The sequence below is a fragment of the Ictalurus furcatus genome, chromosome 5, assembly GCF_023375685.1.
Source record: "Ictalurus furcatus strain D&B chromosome 5, Billie_1.0, whole genome shotgun sequence".
In the NCBI taxonomy this organism is placed as follows: Eukaryota; Metazoa; Chordata; class Actinopteri; order Siluriformes; family Ictaluridae; genus Ictalurus; species Ictalurus furcatus.
In genome coordinates, this window is record NC_071259.1 from 22634531 (window position 1) to 22660158 (window position 25628).

Here is a 25628-nt window from a genome sequence, read left to right on the forward strand (position 1 = left end):
TATAATGCATTGTGATATTCTGAGCTATTTCAGAAACCCAAACAAACAAACAAACTGCACAGAGGCTTCCTATCGCTTCATAGTTGCTTCCTTACTTCAATATTATCACTCGGTGGCATTTATAAAACAATCATGTTCCTTTTCTGAACATGGATCGCCACTGTTACATAAGAGAAGGTGATTGAAATGAGATGAGGTGTAGCAATAAAAGTGGTGTTTGAGAAACTGCTCGATCTGTGTTATTTGCATGCAGTGCTAGTGCTGTTTGATTTCCCCGATGCATGCACGGAACAGTGATGGAGTCAAAGGTTTGAAACATAAAAACAGATTTTAGATATAAGAATGGACAAGCATGAATTTTGGAGAAGATGTCTTTGCCCTAGGAACAGTGAACGCTGCTCATCAAAGCACAAACACATTCACAATTTCACTTAACAGTATCCAAGATCTTTTTTTTTTTTGTTTTTGGAAAAGAGTTAAATTCACTATATAACAATTAAAATGGATTATGATGTAATCTTTTTAAACTTTGGATTTTATTATTAAGATTTATGATGTCTTTGTATTTTGTAATATATTAATTTTGCTGTTACAGGGGATAAAATGTAAAAATCCAAACACCTTAATATAAAACGGCGAGTAAAAGCACAAAAACATTAACAGAGTTTAAAAAAAAAAAAAAGAAGAAGAAAAAAAAAAGGATTTCACGCGGCCTGGAGCCACAGCCCAGCGAAGTATAGTATTACAGTCCTAATGAAGGACTTGGAAATTGGTTTTTAAGTTTAAATTAGGTGTTATACTTCATGAAAACCCTAAATGGTACAATAGTGTGGACTGGGAAAAAAAGTAATAATGTGATTAAAAATTAATCCTCAAACAATATGGAGACAGAAAGGGGTGCCATCTCAGGACTGATGCTCGGCCGTCTGCCTGCTTGCCAATGAAACCAATGACCCACAACACTGGTTTGCTTTCAAATCAGATTGTTTCTTCCTAGGATTTATGACCAGCTTCCTCCCCCTCCCTCTTTCAAGCCCATCTCCTTCTTTTTGTTAAAAAACAAAACAAAACAGTGGCTTTAGGCCCGGCCCTGGTCTAATGAGATTATCTGGAGCAAAGTGTCACTAAGTAGGATATAAAATGGAAGCCATTATCTGGCATTATCTGTTCACAGCCTCCACATCCATCTGTGTGCCACCCACATGGCCACTAGTGCGGGATTAGCAGGGGAGTGCAGCTTACATACCCCAGTGTGTCCTCTCTCTCTCTCTCTGAGGGCTTAAACGTGTGGCCCCTACAGTGTAATGAGCAGCAGGAAGCCTTGAGATCATGGACCAATGCTCTGCGCAATATGAAACACGGCTAACTACAGCACCCTGCTCGAGAGCCGACCTTCAGCGCTGCTTCCCCGATCACCTGTGTTCAGCACTTACTTGATCTGCTGTTCTGGGAAGCGTCAGTAGGCTGTCCTCCATTTCACACCTACACGGACACTTTGAGGGGGATTCGACTGCTTTTATTTCAATAGCACAGACTGGCACTTGTATTTCCCTTATTTTTGGCACCTTTCACGCCCACTTCCCCACCCTCTGTCAGTTCCTTGCATCAATTTCTCCCACATGCCTTCATCTTTGCTTCCTGCAGTACCTGTGATTTTGTCGCGGACCAGCTTGCAGGACTCGATCTCGCCGATGCTGCCGAAAAGGCTGCGGAACTCCTCCTGGGTCATGTTCTGGGGCAGGTAGTTGACGATGAGGTTGGTCTTGCTGTCGTCGTTGGAGCTGCTGGTCTGCATGGGCGACGGGCAACTGCGGTTGTTGCTCGATGGCCCGTTGGCTGTGGCCGGGTTCGGCCCATTCGTCACCTGAGGCTCCATGTTACTGATTATCTGTGGAGAGGGAATGCAGGTAAGACGAGGGGAACAAGATGCCGTCGCTCTTATTACAGAAGGCCCATGCTTAAACTAAAACATCACTTCTAATGGGTTTGAGTACACAGATACAGATTAATCTTGAAATCTTGAATAAATTGTACTTACTTTCAATTTTGTTTTGTCAACAACCAGAAACCATCAACCAACCGCTTAACCAAATGAAATGCATTTCTATTTATCTAACCTTCTCTAATACAGTTTATCACCACTATTACCACCAATTTTACTTCAACACACCAAGAGCATAGCTTTCCACGGGAGATTTATGTATACATGGTACATCCCTGAATCGCTAGACGGCTTTTCTTTTCTTCGCTTTATCTATCAGTGATTCTTTTTGAGTTTGGCTGTGTTTTGTAACTAGGCAGTGTGACAGCAAGAGTGACATGTTTGCTGGTTGTTCAGTTGTGCATTTAAGAGCAGGTGTTAGAAGTGCATCATGTCGGCCCTGAGGGAGATGGCGCTTTAGAAGCATCTCGTTTCTGCCTTCAATTTTGTTTTTTTTTTCTTTCAGGATTCTGAGCGTGTGTATGTTTCATTTCATCAGTCATCAATTTTTTGTTTTGTTGTGTGGCGTTGGGTGGTTACAGTAGTGTCAGTTCCTTGTGGGCTGACGCATGTAACTTTCCTCTCCTGTCAGAATTACTTAGAAACAACCAATTATGAAGTGTTGGAAAACTTGGAAGGGTTCAGTTTAGCTTTCGCACCTTTCCATGGTAAAGATCCTGACCCCAGGAGACAGCATTGCACACTGTATGAACACAGAGCCGTGGTGACTTTCTCATTGTGTGCTGGGTGTTTTAAAGTGACAGGTTTTTTTTTTAGAAACCGGCCACGGGGTCTCACAGGGGCAGCCGTCACTGTCAAAACATTTCGTTTATCACTAAAATGCAGTTAAAAAAAAAAATCCCCTCAAAAGAAACAAACACTGATCACACGTGGGTGAACTCAACCTGTTTGTCACTAGAGGATGTTACCCAACCATGTTTAATATTCAGCCCTGCTTTTCAGACTAAAATCTTAAGCGAAGAGATAGAGAGAAAAAAACCCCGAAAACATCCTAATGCTGTTTCAGCCTTGTGCTGATAGATTCAAACGTGGCAAATAATAGAACGAAGAGGGGAAAATTGAGATCTAAGCTAAAATACAGTGGCTGATATTTTTAGCTGTACAAGCTAGATTTTGTGTCCGCACTCTGAGACTTTGTCCTCTCTTATCAAAACAGGCATAAAATTGTTGTCCTCGCAGTCTAAAGCTAGGCCAGTATTCATATTTTGTATAAACTTTTTAAATAATTTTGTACAAAACAGAAAAAAAATGTCTCATCAATTTGAAATGTTAAAACATTACAAATGTAAAGCGAAGTTAATCAAATTTCCACTACTGTAAATTCTTTAACTAAAGATTATTATTTTGATATTACTCTAGAAAAAAATAAGACTATACGGCAAATTTGATGGGCTATCCTTTGAGACATGGTTTTTTTTTTTGCCTTTATTTTTTGTCTTGGCACACACATCCTCGCAATTTCCAATATGACAAAATGATGCTTGCAGGCCGAAGGATGCAAAGCTCTGAGGATGCAAATATTAATTACGCTCTTGACAGTATGCACACAGTAGTGCGACAGAGACGCACACAGTGGTAAAATAGTCACCTCTGCAGCAGGACAGGATTGGTGTGTGTGTGTGTGTGTGTGTGTGTCTGGGTTAAAGGGGCATTATTTAGTCTGCTCCCCTCCTTTTTTTTTAAAAGGATATAAATAGGAAAAATTTTTTAGAATTAAATCAAATTAAAGCCTTACATTTGCTCTCTTTCACTACAGTGTAGAAATGCTACAATTTCCCTCCCATGTTTTCACACTTCTCCATGTTTTTCTGGAGTAAATTATATAATATATTGTATAGACTACGTCTTCTCCAACAGCAGAACATTCCTTACAAATGGCATCTGCGTGGAGGTCAGGATGTGCTTTCTGAGGCAGACTCAGGAGAAGGCAGCCAGTGATAAAGGAAGGTTGCGGCATCACAAAAGGCTCAGTGTCAGCCTGAGGACAGACATCAGCTTGCCTCTTATTCAGCTGAACACCAGCCCCAGATTACACTCCTTTATTTCTGCAAATGCAATGGCAGATCTTTCGACTGTTCCTGAATGCTGTGTCGCTTCGCTCAAGCTGTGTGTATGTATGTGTGTGTATGCGTAAATGTGTGTATGTGTGTGTGTGTGTGTGTGTGTGTGTGGGAAGGAAAGTAGCTCTGCCACTCTGCTTTACATAAGAATGTCAGGATGGGGATAAAAATACAGGTTCAACCAGCACTAATGTCCCCGAGCCAAGGCGATACAGAGGTGTTTGGATTGAGTGTGTGTGTGTGTGTGTTAGCACAATGAACGCATGCGTTTCAGTGTGCCTGTGCTACCTGCCATTTAACCAGTGCACTATAATGGCCTTATTAGTGGGGATGTTGAAATGTCAGGCTCTATTCTAATACATGTTTTCACTGGTAATGCTCTCCAGTCATTAGAGTGGCCCGGAGGCGGTGCCTAGCTTTGTGCAAGTTTCATGCCTTTCGTCAACAAAAATCTAGGAAGAAAAGAACATGAATCTAGAAAAGCAAACACACATAGAAATCAAGCAGAACCGTGGCAAATACAGCTATGGCGTTAAATGTGCTTTGGTGTGTTAGATGTCTAAATGGGAGCAGTAAGACTACACACTTAACAAGCTCTGCAATCACAACACATACAGTGAAGCAAACTTTACACAAAAGCTACCACCATCTATGTGCACTATATTACTGTAAACACAAAGCACCCTTGACACTACTACTATCCCTGGTGCACAGTGTGCGAGGCCTTTGTCGCAGGAATGGTGGTAAAAATGGCAGTAAGTGGGTGGCAGTCTCCTTACCATCTTTGGCTGTGTCAGCAGTCCCTTGTCAGCCCAGCCCTGGAGCTGCGGCAAGTCTGCCTGACGCCACTGAGTCTCTGTCGATCCCTACGGGAGGGGGGTGGGGGTAGGGGGCAGGGTCAATATTCAGACAGGCCTCGATTTTCTAATACCAAACCACTGTGTATCACAGCCAGCCCTGACGGTCTCCAGGCACACTAAAACACTCAGGCGGCTTTTTTTCCTTTGCACCTTGAAGAAATTTCGCCGGCGCCACCTCTGTAATGGAGTATATGTGGGGATTATTTGATTCAATGCAAGTGGAGATTTGGCTTGATTCAATTCGGTTCAATCGATAGAAGTGTCTCCTATAGTGGCTGCTGCAGCCAGAAAGCAGATTTAGAAAATGCTAGTTATTCAGCTATTAAATCGAACAGATTCCACACTGTATACTGCACATTAAAAATGGTAGGATTAGTATTACTTTATTACTATATATATATATATATATGAAGAAAATTTGAGTCATGTTAACATACAAGCCAGAATTCTGTGCAGCCCCCCACCCCCCAAGGTTCACAAAGCTGACCTTTTGTGGAAGATCACGCCTGAGACGAACCAAAGCGGGGCTGCCGCAATCACAGCCGGAGCCGGAAATCGGGCAGCGAAAAACAGCCAATTTAGAAGGAGAGAAGGACTCTGAACCTGACCTTTCCCTCGGATGGAGGGGATGGTGGAGGAGTGTAATGGGAGTCATCCAGCGTTCGATGATGGAGGACACACTTCAGGATTAGACAGAGAGGGGGAGGAGGAGTGGGCGCCATCTCATCTTTTAAGCCTTAGCTATGGATGCTTGGGCTTTTTAGGTGCGGGAGAAAAATGGAGTGTCAGCTAAAGTGGGAAATAGGAGAGGATAGCAGAGAGGATGGGGGTGGGGGGGAGGGGGAATAAAAGGCTCTAGGAGCTGAGGTCGCTAATTTGAAATGGAGTCCAGCTCGAAGGGTGTTTGTTTTGTTTATTTGTGTGTTGTTGGTTTTTTTAAAAAAATTTTATTTACATGCCACCTTGGTTTTAGTTTTAGTGAGGACCGCAGGGTATGACATCACATTCTTATTGCTATGGTAATGAAACATAGTGCACATTCAATGGAATTTAAAGAGAACTGATCAGTCTCTGGTCAGGCCTCTACCACACATTATCTATATAAAACCAATTAATAACTACAAATAAGACATGCAGAATTCTTCAAGGTGAGAACAGCGATGACGCAGCCAAGTGATGCACCAAACCTGCATTGTGCATCGTTCATCATTCAGCGTAAGGGTCTAAAAAGAACTTGGTTATTGTGCGGGACAGATGAATGTCCTTAGATAACAGGAGGGAGAGGACAGACTATAAATGAATTCAATCTCTATTTTCACTGACCTTTTCTCGAAGCTTATATGACTCAAACTGTCAAACATGAGACAATGGTGCGATACTTTTTGTTCTTGCTGTCTGTCTGTCTTTCTTTCTCTTTCTCTCTCTCTCACACACACACACATACACACTTACACACTTTCGGTCTGAGAGAAACACGGTGAAACACGTCGGCTAATCTGCTATTGTCCGTCATAATTATGCCATGGAAACAAGCGTGCATGAATATGAGTGGATAGGTGTTTAACATAATTGCTTATCGAGGCTGTTTCCAGTTATCTCTTTTTTTTTTTTTTTTTAGGGCTGAGCAGTACTCTACAAAACCTTATCACTTCTCCACAATGTGATTTACAACCACGCTGACATTATTCTACACGCGTTTTTATTTCAGTTGGCCAGGCGTAACTATTTATTAAGAAAAGCACATCGCTAGAAGAACGTGTAGGCTGATATTGTTTAACAGTTGGAAAGTGGCGAATTATGGGGAAGTGACGAGCTGACTGCTCGAGCCTTAGAAATCAAAATATCATTTTGTGTGTGGGGGGGGGACCTCAGTAAGCAATAATTACACCGTTTTAAAGCATGCACTGCTAAAATGGAAGCTCGCGAGTTTGAAATGAAACCAGCTTGCATGGTAGGTCTATGAAAAGATTCACAATACAAAGGCAGTATACTGGAAAGCAATTTGCTTCGACAATACTGAATTCCTTCTTAAAATGCATCTTCCTGGGAGGCATAATGTTTAAATAGGCAAATCAGAATATGAGAAAATCACAGTTAGCAGAAAATATTACTTACAATTTCAGGGCAATAAAGCAGCTCATTTTTTAACACACTCCCTATGATCTTTATTTCTCTCTCTCTCTCTCTCTCTCTCACGCACACACACACACACACACACACACACACACACACACACAATGTCAGTGAAACATGATATCGATAGAAAACCATGAAATTACAAACGTCTGCAACAGCATTTTGTGTCAGTGGAATGTCAGTTTTTTTGTAGCCATGTCGCATCAAGCCCTAAAGGGGTAAGCAGCAGCTTTCGCTCTGTGTATCCTCGTGCTTTACTCCACCTGCTGGTGCACGGTGTAACAGACTAAACATCACCATCACCAACAGAACTAACCAAGCCTAGTCGTATCTCACCCATCTGACCCGACTTACCAAAGTGAAAGCTCAATGAAGTACATTGTTTTGAGTGTGTGTGTGTGTGTGTGTGTGATGTGACGTGATGTGCACTTTGCACAAAATGGAGGCCAACTTGGAGCATCTTTTAGTGATTGGAGCACCTCTTACTGATTGGAGCTTTCTGTAGTCTTCGCTGAAAAACTAATCCATTGAACAGTCACACAAAGAGAATAGGAGAAAAGAATATTTATATCAGTCTGTGAATTGGCTTCTTTTATTTATTTATTTTTGCAAGCCCTCCGATTTATTTGTGCTGGCTGACGTGCCGTGATTTCAACTCACGTTTTCTTTTCCATCCTTTGACAGGAGGTGGTGCATGAGGAGAATATTCGCCAAAGTAATTTACCAGTACAAGGCAGATTACATATCTTCCATAGATAACCATCTGTACTGCGATTCAGCTGGAAGCTGTTGAAATGTCGGTGCTTAAAATCACATTTCACGGCAGCTATAAATAATAAGGAGAAGCATCCAACCAGCTGGGAGCTCAGTTCTTCAGTGGGTTATCAGAGGTTGAAGTTGAGCTTGTGTGTGTATGCTGAAATGCCAGAGGGAACTTAAGCTGTCCAAACCGATTCAGGTCTGAGGCATTATACATTTCTTCTATCCTAAGAACAGGTCAGATAAGTTCTATGTACGTATTGATTTTTAATTTTTAATCGCTGCGTTTCAGCTCTCTGGGACGCCTCCTCCTGGCTGCAGGGTCAAACAGATGCTCCGGCTAATCAATTCCAGCGCTAATGTGAGACGGCAAGCATTGAGGCTGCTCAGCTCGATCAGCATCTACTTTAGCAAATGGATTTCTTTCTTCCGTTCTCTTTTTGTAAGAGTGTCTAGTCAAATGGTTCAGCATGTAAGTATCTCTTCACAGACCTGCCGACCACGCGTTTTCCGTAAGAGCTCTACATTTTAACACTGAAGCGCTGTTAGTACGACTCGTCACTCAGAAAGTACGCCATGATAGCAGTCTTCTTCATTCCCCCTAAAAAAAACATGGAATGAGCCAACGGACATACTGTAATATAATATTAACTCTCAGATATTAACTGACCTGCATGGAAGCCCCACACCTTCATCTCCATCTTCATCTAAGTCATCCCCATTCAAATTTCCCACCCAAAAGATGTGCTGAAGGTGAACGGAGAATGATTAGAGCCAATGTGAAATAAAATCTATCAATGTACTTTCGATGTAGCTAACATTACACAGGGATATAAGGAGGCGCCGGAATATTTCAGACGCCGAACATTTTTTGGCCAAAAATGGCACAAGGAAGAGAACGGAAAGAGAAAAAAGGGCCAGAATTTTGATATGCTATATCTACCACTTAATCATTTTAATGATACTGACCATTAGAAACTGTTTACAAAGCTGATCACTGCAGGCAAGGTCAAACATTTTGAGTCGCTGCAGATCGTGATGAGATCGTGAATTTCATTGTCATTTGTGTGGAATCAGTTCACGGTTTCTATCAGAGACATTGTTGTATTTAAAGTAGCGAGTTGTATTTAAAAAAAAAAAAAAAAATCCGTTTCGAAAATGTACTGTTATGTTTTTTTTTTTTTTACTGTTTAACTCTTTATCAGGACCGCACAGTAGTCTTCTTCGGGGTTGGCAGGTCTGTCTTCATTTAACTACTATAAATGTTTTTCTTTTTATATAAAGTACTTAAACTCAACATCCGTCTTCAATATTCATCTTTCTCTTCCTGCTTGAATCTCTGTGTCTCTCTGGCTGCGTGCCGGAGGCCGGGAGAGTGTCACACCCTGATTGCATTATCTCTTACATTACTGCAGGTCTCATTAAGCCGGAGCAGGCTGGAGCAGCTGCGCATCTGGCCCGGCTCTGATTCGTTTTCTCTGCCTTTGTGTCTCTGCTGTTCCTTTGATGCGTCAGGTTGTCGCAATCAAATTATTTTCAGCGGAATCTCTCTGACCTTTCTTTCTCCCGATGGAGGAACTTCACGCCCATATGGTTTCAGGTGACTGAATTATGCACGATCCTTGAATATGTAGAAGAATTTTGTGGCCAGGCCAGGTTTTTTTTCTAGACCTGTCCTTCTTTCTACATGCCGAGTGACAATTCCTATTCTCATTTTATGAAGACTCATAATTGTAATGATTTGAGTTAAAATTAGTTTTAAGGAAATATGCCCAACACATGTTTTCACGTCCGTCCGTCCCCCCCCAAAATAAAATGTCAAGTCATGTGATGAAGGCGGAATTAATCTTCATTACATGAATTCAAAACTTAAATGAAGCATATTTTCTTGCCACCAGAATAATTTGGCGAGGAAGCAATAATTGATTGTTCAAGTGTTTAATTGCGGATCAAATGGATCATCAGGCACTTAAATCCCATTCGTTTGGTTGTCATTTTTAAAATGGAGAAAATAGATAATAAGGACACTTTGAGACCATTTTGGGTTATTAAAATAAGCTAAGTATAGACTTCAAACAGATTGTCTTAGATTATTTCATCTTTGCAAGTTACATGTAACAAACAGTTTCTTAGAATATGATCCATTTGTAAAGGGGAGACAGCAGGGGAGGGAAACAGCTAGGAGCGGAAAAGAGGAGAGGTGAGGAGGTGGGAGTGAAGCACATGCGAGGATGAGAGTGGAGAAGAGGTTACGATGCTAGAATAAAAGAAGAGAGCAGAGAGGATATGAGACTGGTAGAATCAGTGGCACTGCCTGTGTTTTTCCTCTGGGCTACAGCTTTAGAGAGACACCTGTGTCTTACCCCTGCCCACTCTCATACCCTAAATCCAGCCAGCTGCCGCCTTTCACGTTCTCTCCCTTTCCCTGGCTGCATTCGATTGCTGTGCATGGATCCATGTTGACCTTAAATTAACCTTTCCTGCACCTCGTCAACAGAGGTGAATTAGCACCCAATCTGACAACATGGCTAATGTGGTAGCAAGGATGTTCAAACAATGTTATAAGGCTACTACAATCCTGCTTAATTATACATACGCTCACCGTCCACTTTAATAGGAACACCTGTACTCCTGCACATTTATGCAGTTAGCCAATCAGCCAATCATGTGGCAGAAGCACAATGCATAAACTCATGTAGATACGGGTGAAAGAGCTTCAGTTAAGGTCCACATCAAACATCAGAATGGAGAAAAGGTGTCTAACTTTAACAACGTTGTTGGTGCCAGGTTTGAGTATTTCAGAAACTGGGATTTTCACACACGATATTCTCTATAGAGTTTACACAGAATGGTGCGAAAAGCAAAAAACATCCTGTGAGCGGAGGGTCTGCAGGCTGAAACACCTTGCTGATAGGTGAGGTCAGAGGACAATGAAAGAATGGAAGAATATAGTAACTCATATAATCACTCTTTACAGCCGTGGTGAGCAGAAATGCATCACAGAACGCATCAAACCTTGAGGGGGATGGACTATAACAGCAGAAGACCACATCAGGTTTCACTCCTGTCAGCCAAGAACAAGAATCTCATGCTATCATGAGCACAGACTCACCCAAACTGGACAGTTGAACATGGGCTGTGCCCATGATATCCTCAGATTCCTGTTCTTGCCTGGCATGACTGGAACCCAATGTGATTTTCTGCTGTTGTAGCCCATCCACCTCAAGGTTCGATGTTTTGTGCATGCTGATATGCTTTTCTGCTCATCACGGTTGTAAAGAGTGATTATATGAGTTACTCTACCCAACATGGCATTTCCCCCACAATGTTTTTTTGTCTTTCGCGACATTCTGTGTGAACTCTGGAGACTGTTGTATCTGAAATTCACATGCGATCAGCAGTTTCTGAAATACTCAAACCAGCCTATCTGGCACCAACAACCATGCCAAGGTTCAAGTCACACAGATCACACCTTTTCTCCATTCTGATGTTTGATGTGAAAATTAACTAAATCTCTTGCATGATTTTATGCGTTGTGCTGCTGCCACATGATTGGCTGATTGGATAAATGAGCATAAATGAGCAGGTATACATGTGTTCCTATTCAAGTGGACGATGAGTGTAATTTAAATGAACTTTCATAGTGAGTTACATCCGAATCACAATATCTAACCTAATGGATGATTCTGTGGAATATTTATTTTACAAATCTGGTGAACTGTTTAATTGTTTTCTGGTCAATGCACCCTTTCACTGTGCTCACATTTGGTCCAAAATAACCTTTCATTCCCTGCTCTTGACAGCATCCCAAAGGAAGGAAAAAACCCTCCAGTCCAGTCCGGTCCAGTCCAATATGGGACGGCTGACTTCATTTGGAAACTGGCTGCTTCCCAGCTCCGCACTAAGGCAAGCAGAAAATTGGTGACCATCTTGATGCGACACTTGAATTTATGTGGCTCCAGTGGCTCGCTGCTCTGGCTTCCAGCTTAAATGTGAGAGATTTTGGCCTCCTGCCTAGCCAGCCAATGCCTTATGCTGCGCTAACTCCGGCTGTAATTTTTCGCCTCATGTCGCTCAAATCTCTCTACGCTGGTAGCTTGTGGATAGTCCTATCTTTAGTTTACTACTGGTTGCCATGGTTTCACTTAAGCTAGCTACAAAATGTATATATGAACACCCATTTGATCCGATTACTTCCAATAAAAAATACAATTCTGACGGGAAATGCTTGTGTATTAAATGCATACAGAGCAACACTCTCTACTAGAGTTACAATGACAAATTCTTCTGTTTTGTTTTTGTTGCTCTTCCTGATTTCTGCTACCTATGTTACAAGCATAAAGGACTTGACATACCAAAATGTAGATTATGTTTTGATCAATCTTGTTGTGTCTTAATGGCCACTTCCCATACTGTCGCTGGAAATTGCCAGCTTTCCACTGAAAATGAATAACTTCCGGCTGCTTTGTAACATTATGTTGCTGCTGTTGTAGTGCACGGTTGTGCTCATTTCCTTCAGTGTGTGTGCAAGAACTCCAAAAGCCTTAACACTAGCTGCCCATACCTCCATTAATACTGCATGAATTTTTGATGTTACTGAGAAAGCCTCATTAGATGGCATGCTAGTCTCGCATAATAGCTGAGAGGATCTGAAGCTATTTCTGTCAATGGCATTGTGTTATTAGGAAATACGGCTCATGTTCAGGGTTCATGATCAAAAGGAAGAGCGTATGGCCTTGCCTTCATCTGCCAATCATGGCTACGCTCTTCATACAGTCTCACATTGACTTTATTTTTATATACCACTCCTCTTTTTTCTTAGTACACACACAGCGCTGTGTGTGTCACACTAGCAGTGAGGGAGCTCTCTCTGTTGAAGTAAAGGTGACCTTGCTGGAGGTGCATTGGGGAATCTTTGCTTTACACAGCACAGCTCGCAGCACAAGATTATGTGAGTGCTGTGCTTTAGTTTCTCTCTAGGCATCCAGGCCGCTGGGTTGTAGCTACAGCATCTGCATGTACACGTGTGTGTGTGTGTTTGTGTATTAAATTTTGTCTGTGTGTGCACTTGGCTTAAGCTATGTCAGCTCCAGGTGCTCTGTTGACATGGCTGCAGGTATTTGGCAGGTAGCAGAACGCTGGTGCACCTGTGCAGCATCTCTCTGCCATGTTCCACTAGCTCACGCTTCACACACACACACATGCACTGTAACTAGCTTTATTTCCCCCACTTGACAAGAACATATGCACTGCTATTTCAGAAGTTTGTATTTAAAGGTGCAGTTTGCAAGTGTTTTATATTGTTTCTGAACCTTTAATGATAATTTCATTTCAAACATCCCAAAGAAAAAAGTTTAATGGTCAATATTGGAACTAAACTAGCAGCTTACCCTCGCACCTGTTCCTTAAAAGGCATACACGAGACACATACAGTATATGCTGTGTTCAAATTACCTCGGAAGTCAGAACTAAGAATGATGTCATTTTCAACCTCCATTCGTTCAAGCTACAGACTGGAGAAAAAAAACCCCCAGTAACATCCCTGTATACATCTTTAGTTAGCAAATAACGAATGCAGCTAACAATAGCAATGAGCGACTTACAGTACGTTCTCCTCAAAACAGTGAACTGTATAGTTAGTAGAGAAGCACCGATGTAAAGGCTATTTTTCAGGTTGATTTAAAAACATCCGATGATCAGGGCCGATTATATCATATCGATACAAAGAGGGCAGGAATACACATTGATTTCATTGTGTGTAAAGATGATGTCTCTTGTGTGGAATGATGACGAAACTGCAGTTTGTAAGCTCTGTAATCTCTGCCCTGCTAAAAATTTTAGACCGGATGCTGCAGCAGTGAAGCGGGAGTTGCGGCGTCGAGTCTAACTTTTTTCCTTTTTTGCCGAGCTGCTCGCATTGAATTAAAGCGCCAGTGCTTTTGTTTGTGGTGAGTGAATGTGAGACTAACAGGATTTTTTTTTAGAATTCAGTCAATGTTAATATGAATGAATAACATTCAATAAGTTAAGAAATCTTACTTTAATCTTCAGAATTTATTTAATGTGTTAATGTTAATTAGAGTAATGTGTTTTCTGTTTAGAAGACCAGTTACTGTGAAACAACTTGTTTGAAATGGAGAGAATAAAGTTTTTATTTGCATTTCTTTCAGAATTGTGGAATTAATTATTATTAATTTAAAAGAAGGTATAAAAGGCAGAACTATCGGTATTGGTTATCGGCCAATATCATTCTGAATAATCGGTTGTTGGTATTGGCTGAGAAATTTAGTATCGGTGCATCTCTAATAGTTAGTGTTATAGATTTAACAAGTGAATATGTCTGATTGTTGATTAATCTAAAGCACACAGCATGACTCATTTAAAAGTTAAGAAGTGCTACTGTAAGCAGCCATGTTGGCTTGACATCATGGGCAGAACTTTGTGTGCATCATGTGAAGATTTGAAGAGACCTTCCTGACTGTCTGAGGGTACATCCACATTAATCCTGATAAATTTGAAGATACACCTTTTACTCTACGTTTTGGCTTTCCATCCACACCGAGGCGGCATTTTTTTTTGAGCTTTTCGAAAACACTCTCCCACATGGATACATTTGGAAAACGCTGTTTTTGCGCTGTAGTGTGGACTGAGAAAACGGAGACATTCAAAAGCAAAGATGTATTTTTAGTCATGTGACCCTGTCATGTGACCCATTCAACTCAAAACAAACAAGATGGTGGACTTTTTATGCATGCACAGTATATGCATATATATATATACACACACAAACACACACACACACACATATATGTAAAAATATATATATATATATATATATATATATATATATATATATATATATATATATATATATATATATATATATGTATAATCGACTTGGTTAATCCGATATAATTGATTGGTTGTGCCGATTAATCGGCACCAATATCCTATTGATGGAACTGCTGGTTATTGTTAGACATCCACACTGAGAGTTTTTCCCGGTTTGTGTCCGTTGCGAGAGTGGCTGAGAAGGGTCAGCTATCATTATACAGTACGAGAGCGGCTTCTAGAGGCGAATTAAAAACTACCACTGACAAATTTTGTTGTGTTACTTGGTGTGTTTTTTGATTCATTTTGGATGTATATCTTTTATTTACTTCAATATTTATTTTAATAGTTAATATATAATAATATCTATAGATTTATTCCGTTTCAAAAAGTACAGTACATTTTCATGGTACAGTCAGTACTGTTTATTTTTAATTTGAGTGTTATGTTTTCATTCAGTATCGAATAAAAAAACTATCGGTTGATTAATCGGCTATCGGCAGGTACTGCCCAACTTAGTTATCGTTATCTGTAAAATCCACTATCGGTCGACCTCTAGTTTCAGTGTGGACGAACAGTATTTGGAAAACGTTTGAAAATGCAAGTGTAGATGGAAACCGTTTGAAATGAAATGAAATGAAAATGCAATTTTCAGATCTATCCGGATTAATGTGGAGTCACTTACAGGGTGGGGCACTTGTCTTGTCACCGTTTGCTCACATCTAAATTTAAGCCTGAACCCTTCCTGGATATAGCAAGGAACTAGTATGAATGCTGTGCACTATAACAAAACACGTTTGCATTTATAGTTCCCTCTTTTTAAGCCATTAGGGTAATATTTGTTCATTGTCGCAAGGTATTAAAAGCTGTGCAAAGAGCCTGCGAGTAAAGGGTGGGAGTCAGTAGAAGGGAAAATGTGCTGACTGCAGCTTCGAGTTCCTGAGAGGATAAGATGTGCTCCTGAACACACACACACACACACACACACAGACAGGCCCTGAAGTGAGGCTGAAGTTGCGCTAATCTAATCTCAGTGTCCTCATCTTCCTGCAGCTGCTCCTCTCTTTGCTACTACTGAGAGACTTTTCCCTTCATTAACACTCCTTTCTCTTACAGCTCCCTCTTCCCCTCTTTCTTCTATCCCCACACTCCTCTTTTTTTTACTATTCTCCTCTGTTCCGTTTTAAAATGCTCTATTGATTTCAGAAGTCCTCGAAATACGAAAAATGTATTATTTTTACTTACAATTCCTGCCTCTTGCACGTTTTTAATAAATCTTTTAATATCAGCAGGCAAGCCAGGTTCATTTTGTTGGCCAGCCACTTTCCCTTCCTGTATATTGAAATCAATATAAGCAAGTGTACATCTTATCACAGGAAAACAATCTCATTATTGATTCAAATCTGCACCGCTGCATCAGTTTTCAGCACACAGGTCACTGATACGAGACTGACTGAGTAATTAGCTGGAGCAGTCGTTTAATATAGGTTATCGGTTTTAATGATAAAGTGACAGACAGTATTAGAAGATACTCAGTCTGCTAGCAGTGCCATACAGATGTGCTCAAAGTCGTATGGTTTATGTCATATGGTTTATGGTTTGTGAACAAGACCATACAAATACCCAGGCACCCATGTATATGTGAGCTACAGATTATTTATTACATTTATACAGTATCTGCCAGACATGTCATTAAAAAACAAACCCGTTGTCTCAGCAACTCACACACGAAATAAATAGTTAATCTGCCACAAGGTTTCCTGTAGCAATGTAATCTTCATAGGATGTTGCTGAAGAGCTTGTCCATGTACTGTATTACTGATATAATAGTCAAAAAGGAGAAAATTAGCACAATGATTATATATATGCGAACTATCTATCTATCTATAAACCTTCACCGGCCACATCAATAGAAACATTTGTACATCTGCTCATTCGTGCTATTATCCAATCAGCTAGTCAAGTGGCAGCAGTGTAATGCATCAAATTTTTGCAAATACAGGTCAAGAGCATCACGGGCTGGTTTGAATATTTCTGAAACTGCTGATCTCCTGGGATTTTTTCACATTTACCCACAATGGTGCAAGCAAAAAAAACCAAAAAACAACGACTCAAATAACCACTCTTTACAACCGTAGTGACGACTCAAATAACCACTCTTTACAACCATACGGACGACTCAAATAACCACTCTTTACAACCGTAGCAACGACTCAAATAACCACTCTTTACAACCGTAGCGACGACTCAAATAACCACTCTTCACAACCATAGCGACTACTCAAATAACCACTCTTTACAACCGTACTGACGACTCAAATAACCACTCTTCACAACCATAGCGACTACTCAAATAACCACTCTTCACAACCATAGCGACTACTCAAATAACCACTCTTTACAACCGTACTGACGACTCAAATAACCACTCTTCACAACCATAGCGACTACTCAAATAACCACTCTTCACAACCATAGCGACTACTCAAATAACCACTCTTTACAACCGTAGCGACGACTCAAATAACCATTCTGTACAACTGTGGCGACGACTCAGATAACCACTCTTTACAACCATACTGACGACTCAAATAACCACTCTTTACAATCATAGCGACGACTCAAATAACCACTCTTTACAACTGTAGCGACGACTCAAATAACCACTCTTTACAACTGTACTGACGACTCAAATAACCACGCTTTACAACCATACGGACGACTATAATAACCACTCTTTACAACCGTAGCGACGACTCAAATAACCACTCTTTACAACCGTAGTGACGACTCAAATAACCACTCTTTATAACCGTAGAGACAACTCAAATAACCACTCTTTACAACCATACTGACGACTCAAATAACCACTCTTTACAACTGTAGAGACGACTCAAATAACCACTTTTTACAACCGTAGCGACGACTCAAATAACCACTCTTTACAACCGTAGCAATGACTCAAATAACCACTCTTTACAACCGTAGCAATGACTCAAATAACCACTCTTTACAACCGTTGCAACGACTCAAATAACCACTCTTTACAACCGTACTGATGACTCAAATAACCACTCTTCACAACCATAGCGACGACTCAAATAACCACTCTTTACAACCGTAGCGACGACTCAAATAACCATTCTTTACAACTGTAGCGACGACTCAAATAACCACTCTTTACAACCGTAGCGACGACTCAAATAAGTACTCTTTACAACCGTAGCAGCGACTCAAATAACCACTCTTTACAACCGTAGTGATGACTCAAATAACCACTCTTTACAACCGTACTGATGACTTAAAAAAACACTCTTTACAACCGTACTGACGACTCAAATAACTACTCTTCACAACTGTAGCGATGACTCAAATAACCACTCTTTACAACCTTAGTGACGACTCAAATAACCACTCTTTACGACTGTATTTATGGCTCAAATAACCACTCTTTACAACCGTAGCGATGACTCAAATCACCACTCTTTATAACCATACGGAGGACTCAAATAACCACTCTTTACAATCGTATTGACGACTCAAATAACCACTTTTTACAACCATACTGACGACTCAAATAATCACTCTTTACAACCGTAGCGACGACTCAAATAACCACTCTTCACAACCTGAGGCTACAGTGGGCACAGGCTCACCTTAAATGAACAGTTGAAGATTTGAAAAAGACCAGGTGATGTGCAACGGTCCAGTTTCAGTGAACCTGTAGCCACTGTAGCGTCAATTTCCTGTTCTTGCATGACAGGAATGGAACTCAGTGTGTGGTATTCTGAAGTTGTAGCCCACCCACCCCAAGGTTCAAGATCCTGTGCTTTCCGAGATGCTTTTCTGCTCACCGTGGTTGCAAAAAGTGGTTATTTAGGGCTACACCGGTGTTCCTATTAAAGTGGCCAGTGAGTGTATAGTTACTATAGTTAACAAAATGCCTTTTGAAATATTACGGGTCTTAATTTACCAAAGCTCATCCTGTAATCCAGTCACTATCTGTTTTTATTTTTATTTTTATCCAAACAACACTGAAAGATGTCTTTGTTTCTAAATTATGGGTCGGAATATACAGGAGGGTATTGAGACATAGCTGCAGCAGGAAAACAAAGAGCTAATGGAGTCTCATGGCTGAGGATATAACTCCCCTGCAGAATCTCAACAAAAGCACAGAATGTGGCATGAATTCAAAATAGCAGATTCATCTTCTACTAGTGGGCTACAGTTTAATTGAAAATGTCCATAGCGGACAATCGATGCTCATACAGAATGCGCCGGAAATTTATATATAGCACGGCAGCTCACTGGAGTTTACACGCTGAGTGCGTAAGTTAAATTATTCACTTAATTTTGGAAGTGCTTGTTGGTGTCGTGTATTTCACTTTTCGTTAGCGTTTATTTAAAGCACTTAAGTCAGACAGTTAAGACAATAAACCTGCTGCGCGGAAATGAAAGCAGAAAGCAAAGGAAATTATAAAAACACATTTGCTCCGAGGTAAGAAAGCAACATGCACTGGGTCTGTTCCTAACACTAATCAAGCTAACTCGGGCTGACAGCGAGATATCTACAGCCACAGAGAGATCTCTAAGGGCAAGACTTCACACAATACAATACCTTTTTGAAATGCCAGCAATATTGTATCTATGGTTACTGTTTTGATCAAGATGATTTTTTTGCATCGTACCATTTGCCCTTTCTCTGTCAGACTGTGTTGTGGGAATAGCCGTGTGGTACAGAGCGGAAAGCCTTAACTTCCCTGAACTTTGGCCCTGTGCCGCTAGCGTTCAGAGGCTAGAACCGTCTTTGACATTTATACTAACCGTCACCATTTTTGCTTATGTTTCTGGTTTTTGCTCTTTTTATTCCCTCTCTTCCCAGAGCAACCGAGAACATTTCACTTTTCGTTCAAACTGCTCAAACTTGAGATCAGCATGCTGCAGTAATGACTGAGCAAACCGGGTGCTAATCCTTTCATCCCCATGTGCTAGAGATAGACATTTTGTCACTTCAATTCATATTCATAGATGTTCGATACATGCTGCTGTCATGTGAATGAATGACCTTGAGATGTCCTTTCTTGCCCCACAGTAGGGGAGCTTATGAGCAGCTAGTGCTGATAGCTTGCGGTAAGAGCTCGCCTGCTGCTGCCTCTGCCACCTTTGCTGTCGTTTCCTGGGGTGTAAAATGTAGATCGGAGAAAATGTGCAATTTGCGCGCAGTCTCAGGAGAGGCTGCCGATAAAATCCGAACGTCTGTACGAATGCCAAAACACATGGGTGGGAGGGATGAAGGGAGGGGGACAGAAGGAAACGGAGAGGACAGCGAGGGGGTGAAAGAGTCAACGAATGACATAGATAGAGAGTAAGAGAGATGGACAGAGGCTGAGAAAGAAGAGGAACGAAGGCAGAAATAAAAGGAAATCTTCATTCCACATGTGACGACGAGTGCTGAATGATAATCAGCCTTAGGGACGGTGGTGTGTGGAATACGGATTTAGCGAGGCAGCAGTAGGTGAGACCATCCAACAACCATGGCTTTGCATGTCAACTGTGCATATTGTGTGCTCGTGTGTGTGTGTGCGCATGTGTGTGTGTGTGTGTGTGAGATAGAGAGAGAGGGAGAAAGAGAGAGAGAAAGAGAGAGAGAGAGAGAGACAGAGACAGAGAGAGAGAGAGTATCTAGCTGATTATCGCCTGTCTGTGCATGGCACTTTGAATTTGCGCCAGAGGAATTAGGCTTGTGAAGCCTGCTTAAGAGCACACACTCCCTTTCTCCCCCTCTTGCCTTCTCGTTCTCTTTTGCCTCAGCTATCTGCAGGGAGAATGCAGATGAATAAATGAGAGAAATCACTGTGGAAGCCTATTAAAATTTTAACTAAAACGTTTTGCTGGTATTCATGTTTATTTAGCTTTTCACACAAAAATGAAGTCTGCTTAAAAAAAGAAAAGAAAAAAGGAAGCATTAAATTCTGACAATGAGCAGAGCAGATTTTGTTTGAATACACTTGGCTTCTTAACCTTTGCTTACCTAAGATAATTTGCCATCTGAAAGATGTCAAGGCTCCCAAAATTACCCTACTTCATTTTATGCCAACTGAGCTTCACGAGACAATAAGAAGCTATAATAACTGTCAACTTAGTCTTATCCCATTAAAGACCTCTTAATGTGGCCTTATCAAAAACGGCAGCGTGACTTTAAACCACGAACCTACGCACAAACTCATCTACAAAAAGAATCGCTAAGCACAAAGTTCCAGCGTGTTTATCGTCTAGATGCGGCGTTACTTGTCAGTGTCGGGACTTGAACTTCATCGGTGCTATTTCCCATCGGTGTGTAGAGAAATATACTCTAGAGTATATTTAATCTTAAAGAAAATACCATATGCTAATGGTAAGGCTAATGATATTTTTGTAACAAAGACATAACTATACACTGAGGTTAGAGTTTCTATTATGAGCAATAATCAAATAAACTGAATATTAATGAATGAGAATAAAAGTAATAAGAGCACATAAAGCATGTTTTTATTCATTTCACAGTGCTGTTATAAGTGTTACCGTGCTACCTTCTTTTCGACCGGAGCTCGCTTGTAAAAGATTTTTGACTGAATGTGACTACAAAGGTTAAATAAAGGTTAAATGATGAAAAAAAAAAAAGAGAATCATAAATCAGAACTCTCTGTTGCACTAGAGCCTTGCATTTAACTGACTGAATCTCCCATGACTAAATAAATTACATTTGTTGCATTGTGGTTTTTTTTGTTTTTTTTTTTAAATTCCTTTATCCCTATAGTGCAGAACAAACATGTTAAGACTATAGCTTCTGGGTGTGTGTACAATATATAGCATATTTTCAGTGCATCCTCGGTGTGTTCTCACTGGCCACGTGTCCGCTCCAAGAGCAGATATGTATTATGATTGCTGTGATCATGCGTCAGTCATGAAATTTCTCTATCTGTGTAGTCAATTGTATTGAGTGGCGTGTGTTAATCTGGCTAATGTATGCAAATTCTAAAAAAAAAAACAACAACAACAAAAAAACAACCCACATGTGTAAAATGTGCAATAAAAACAATAATTACTGATTAATTACTAAGTAATAGAGTGGTATGATCCGCACAGTTCATTTGAATAACATAGTCACATTTCTATTGATGTAGTTATTTAATTTGGCGTTAGACAATGGAATGGAAATACTGTTGTAGTTGTAGCTGTGCTTTGAGCACTGAAAAGTGCATAGTGGACTATAGGTGAAGCCGCAGGAGGCATGCACACAAAGGCACTACAGCGCCACCACCTGAGGCCGACGGGGAAGGGCAGCACGAAATAGTCATTTAAACTCATCGTGCTCTCCTGCAGTGGAATAAAGTAGTTACGGATGGACGCAGTAGAGAGAGACGGATCCCTCTGGGAAACAACATCAGCCTCTTTATTTAGTTCTTTTACTCTCTTTAACCACACCCTGTTCCCTATATATTGTACTAGTTGTGTTATTACTATATAATATAATAAATGTGCATATGCAGTATAATGTAACAGTCAGCGCACTAAATCCCACCATGCACTGCAGTAAGTTAGTGACAAATCCATATTGCCTTCATAATCCACACTGCAGTTTGTAAGGAATAGAGAGTACTGTAGGGTGCCATTTCTTTCACCCTCTTCTTTCCATCCTCCACTTCTTTCTCGCTTGCTCGCTCCCTTTTCTTCACTCTGAAATAAATAAACTGGCCCACTGTGTCACTCCGGTGTCATGTGCAGTCACGCTCTGGGGAAGAAGGGTGCAAAGTCTCCCGCCCAGCCATCACACTTCCTGGAGCTATTCTCTCACCCATGCTGCCTGGCCCTGAACGCTCAGCGGTCAGTCTTTCCTGTTCTCTCTCTTTCTCTCTCTCTCTCTGCTGCCCACCTGTGCCTCGATACTCTGCCTTTTAATATTCATTCTATCCACGGACTTATTAGCATTGATATGCAACCTTGGAGCTGGACAATAAAGGAGAAAGCCCTGGAGTAGACTGGTGTGGCTTGAGTACGGAAGAGAGGAGGTGGAGAGAAGAAAGGAGCGAGGGAGGAGATCAGCGGCGGAGAGAGAAAAATGGGGGGGTGAACCGTGCTCAGCGGTCATGGGAGCAGGGGACTGCGGAGGAGGTGCGCTAATCAATTCAGCATCTAAAACATCTAGGAACGCTTTCTCTCTACCCATCTATACGCCCCCTGAATCCTTCAACACTCGCTACTATACTACACACACACAAGAAGAAAGACAGCATAAGGTAAAGCAGGATTCACTGCTGGAAATCGTTCCCTTTTCAATTAGCATTTTGATTGCATGTTAAAGCCCACACACAAACAGCCAAATATTTGCCTGGAAAAAAAAGGAAAAAAAAGAATAATGCTGCCCACATTTTGGATACAAACAGCCAAACTGTAAAAGTCGCTAAGCAGCAGAGGAGGATGTTGTTTGAAAAATGTTCAGATCTTGTATAATGTTTGACAGTCGTGTCATTTTTTTCAACAATTAACGCGTGCAATATTAGCCATCAACTACCCTGCAATTACACTGTCCTGCTAATATCTGAACAGATGTTGATAACATAGGCCTAGTGTTTTCGGATTTTCGGTAGTTTTGTAGTTTCTCCTTCTCTCTCTCTCTCTCTCTCGCTCTCTAGCTCTCTCTACCTCCCTCGTGGGGAGAGTTGGTTCCTGGCAGGCACAGTCTCTTACTAGCCTGGTGACAGCCGGGCGAGGCAGCCTCTGAGCCCTTAGTCAACAATGGAAGCACACACACACACACACACGCACACACGCAAACACACACACACACACACACACATGCATGTACACTGCAGTCTGCTCAATTACCCCCACAATGCTATTTCCAGCAAATGTACACACAGCTGTTGATCTTCACACATGTTTACACAAAGGGAAACATACAGAAACAGTGTCATACATTTACACACACGTACACACACACACACGCGCTTCGCTGTCACATGCTGGGTCACTCCCACTCATACTCATTTACAAACTCATGCAAGAAAATGCACGCTGCCATGCAGTTCCACAATCTGCATCCACATCAAGCATCACCACAAAAATATTTCTGTGAATAAGCACAAATTTGTTCAACTATAGCCTAGACAAATTAGGGGAAAAAATGAGCTCCACACACACACACACACACACAGACACACACTCTGTGCAAATCTGCACCAAAGATCTCCCGCACTGGTTAGAGAGAGTGAGTGCAGATCTAAAGGTGTTCATTAAGATTCTGCATGCCTCCTTAGTCGTAAAACAGGTTTTAAAAGCAGACATCAAACAAGCTGCAGCCACCCTGTCCTGCCTCTCGTTCTCCTCATCCCTCCTTTATTCCTCTTTCCCTTCTCCTCCTTCCATCCATATTTCTAGAGGCCAAGTGCTTCTTCTCACACAGAAAGAGAAGGAGAAGGAGAAAGTGGGAGAACGTCTAATGCGGGTACTGCAGCGGAAGGTACCGAAACACAAGGGCAAAACCACATACACACACACACATGAAGAGAGGGACAAAATCACTGCAGCAGCCTTACCATTTTAAACCCATTCCACTCCATTTGTGAGCCGGCGAGCAGGGTTCTCTCCCGCAGCGGTGTAAATGTCCCCTCTCTCTCTGAGCTCTCTCGCTCTCCCTGTCTCTCTCTGTCTGTCTGAATGCAGCTCAGCGGTAGTGAGGCAGCGTGCGGCGAGCAAGAGCAAGAGTGGGCATTCCTCCTCTGAGCACAGCTGCTTGTGAATGCACAGGCTTCGGTGCGAGCCAAACGCTGCAGCCCCACTCCCAGCTCCCTCGTCATTGGGTGCAGTCGCTGTTGCCCCACCCACCCTGATACCATCACTGGCTGCCTCAGCTGCCCGTCATCTCCACTCCCCTGGAAAATTAACACCTTTCGCTCTGGCAGCACGGCAGACAGGAGCACTGACGCCTTGGCAAAGAGGAGAAGCCTTTTTTCCTCCCCCCGTACCAGCAAAACCAATCAATCGCTGCTGAGCTCCGTGCTTGAGTGTGCACTTACAGGCACTACGCTGATAGGATGCCTGCGCAGCACTGGGTATATAAATTAACCACTAATGCATGCACACTAAAAGCATGCACTGATTTCAGCAGGATGGCTCACCCTCTTCAGACACACTCACACGCCTAAAATTTTAACGATCGCTAATATATAATTTACATAACGCCAATTAACGCTGATTTCTTTAATGCACACCCTTTACAGGCTTTGCAATATATATATATATATATATATATATATATATATATATATATATATATTAAAGAAAAGTATAAAGCCTGTGGGTACACAGAGGGTTTTAGGATGTCTTCTCATCAGATCACTGGTACAATAACATTACATTTTATTTTAAAAGGTTTTGATTTCTGTGCTAGCTGGTATCCTTTGATCCACTTGAAATTGCAATTGAATTCATTTAAGCTTACAGAAGTCACACATTTATTTACCAGGCTGCGCTCTACGGTGCATACATGAACTGGAAAAGTGAAGTGCACCAATTGAAATGAGGAATACTACACAAAACAAACAAACAACAAAACAAACAAAACAAGACAAAAACACATAGTGGTTAGAAAAGCAACGAATTTTGGGGAACGTCTCACTTGCTCTTTGTAATAGAGACTGAAACACACACACACACACACACACACACACACACCTCGATTGCCTACCGGAGCTGTAATCATATCTGGGGAGAGTTGAATGCTGAATACTGGAATACTGAATTGCACCATATTCTGTCCTCATCCCTCATTCATTATACAGAAAACAACTTCTGAATTATTTTAGCAGGAGATAAACGGAGCGGTTTTTAAGGAACACGTTTAGTGTTTTTTTTTTTCCTACCTTGAGATAATCAGAATGCTGTAAATAACAGCCGATTAGAAGCATCGCTACATAAATAATGAATCGGCTCCGTTACTCA

At 41.3% G+C, this 25628-nt stretch overlaps 1 protein-coding gene across 6 annotated transcripts in view; it reads right to left on the reverse strand.

Annotated features, from left to right (window-relative positions):
• elavl4 (ELAV like neuron-specific RNA binding protein 4) overlaps positions 1-25628 on the reverse strand; it is a 73429-nt gene that overhangs the window by 29599 nt on the left and 18202 nt on the right. For 3 of the 6 annotated variants that reach the window (XM_053625301.1, XM_053625302.1, XM_053625303.1), the window contains 2 exons: positions 4842-4928; positions 1648-1888 (listed from right to left, as the gene is read on the reverse strand). In XM_053625301.1, coding sequence (XP_053481276.1) covers positions 1648-1888; positions 4842-4928 — 328 coding nt within the window. Of the gene's footprint in view, positions 1-1647; positions 1889-4841; positions 4929-24223; positions 24802-25628 lie in introns of those variants that run through there. The other 3 variants (XM_053625299.1, XM_053625304.1, XM_053625300.1) reach the window with 2 other exon arrangements.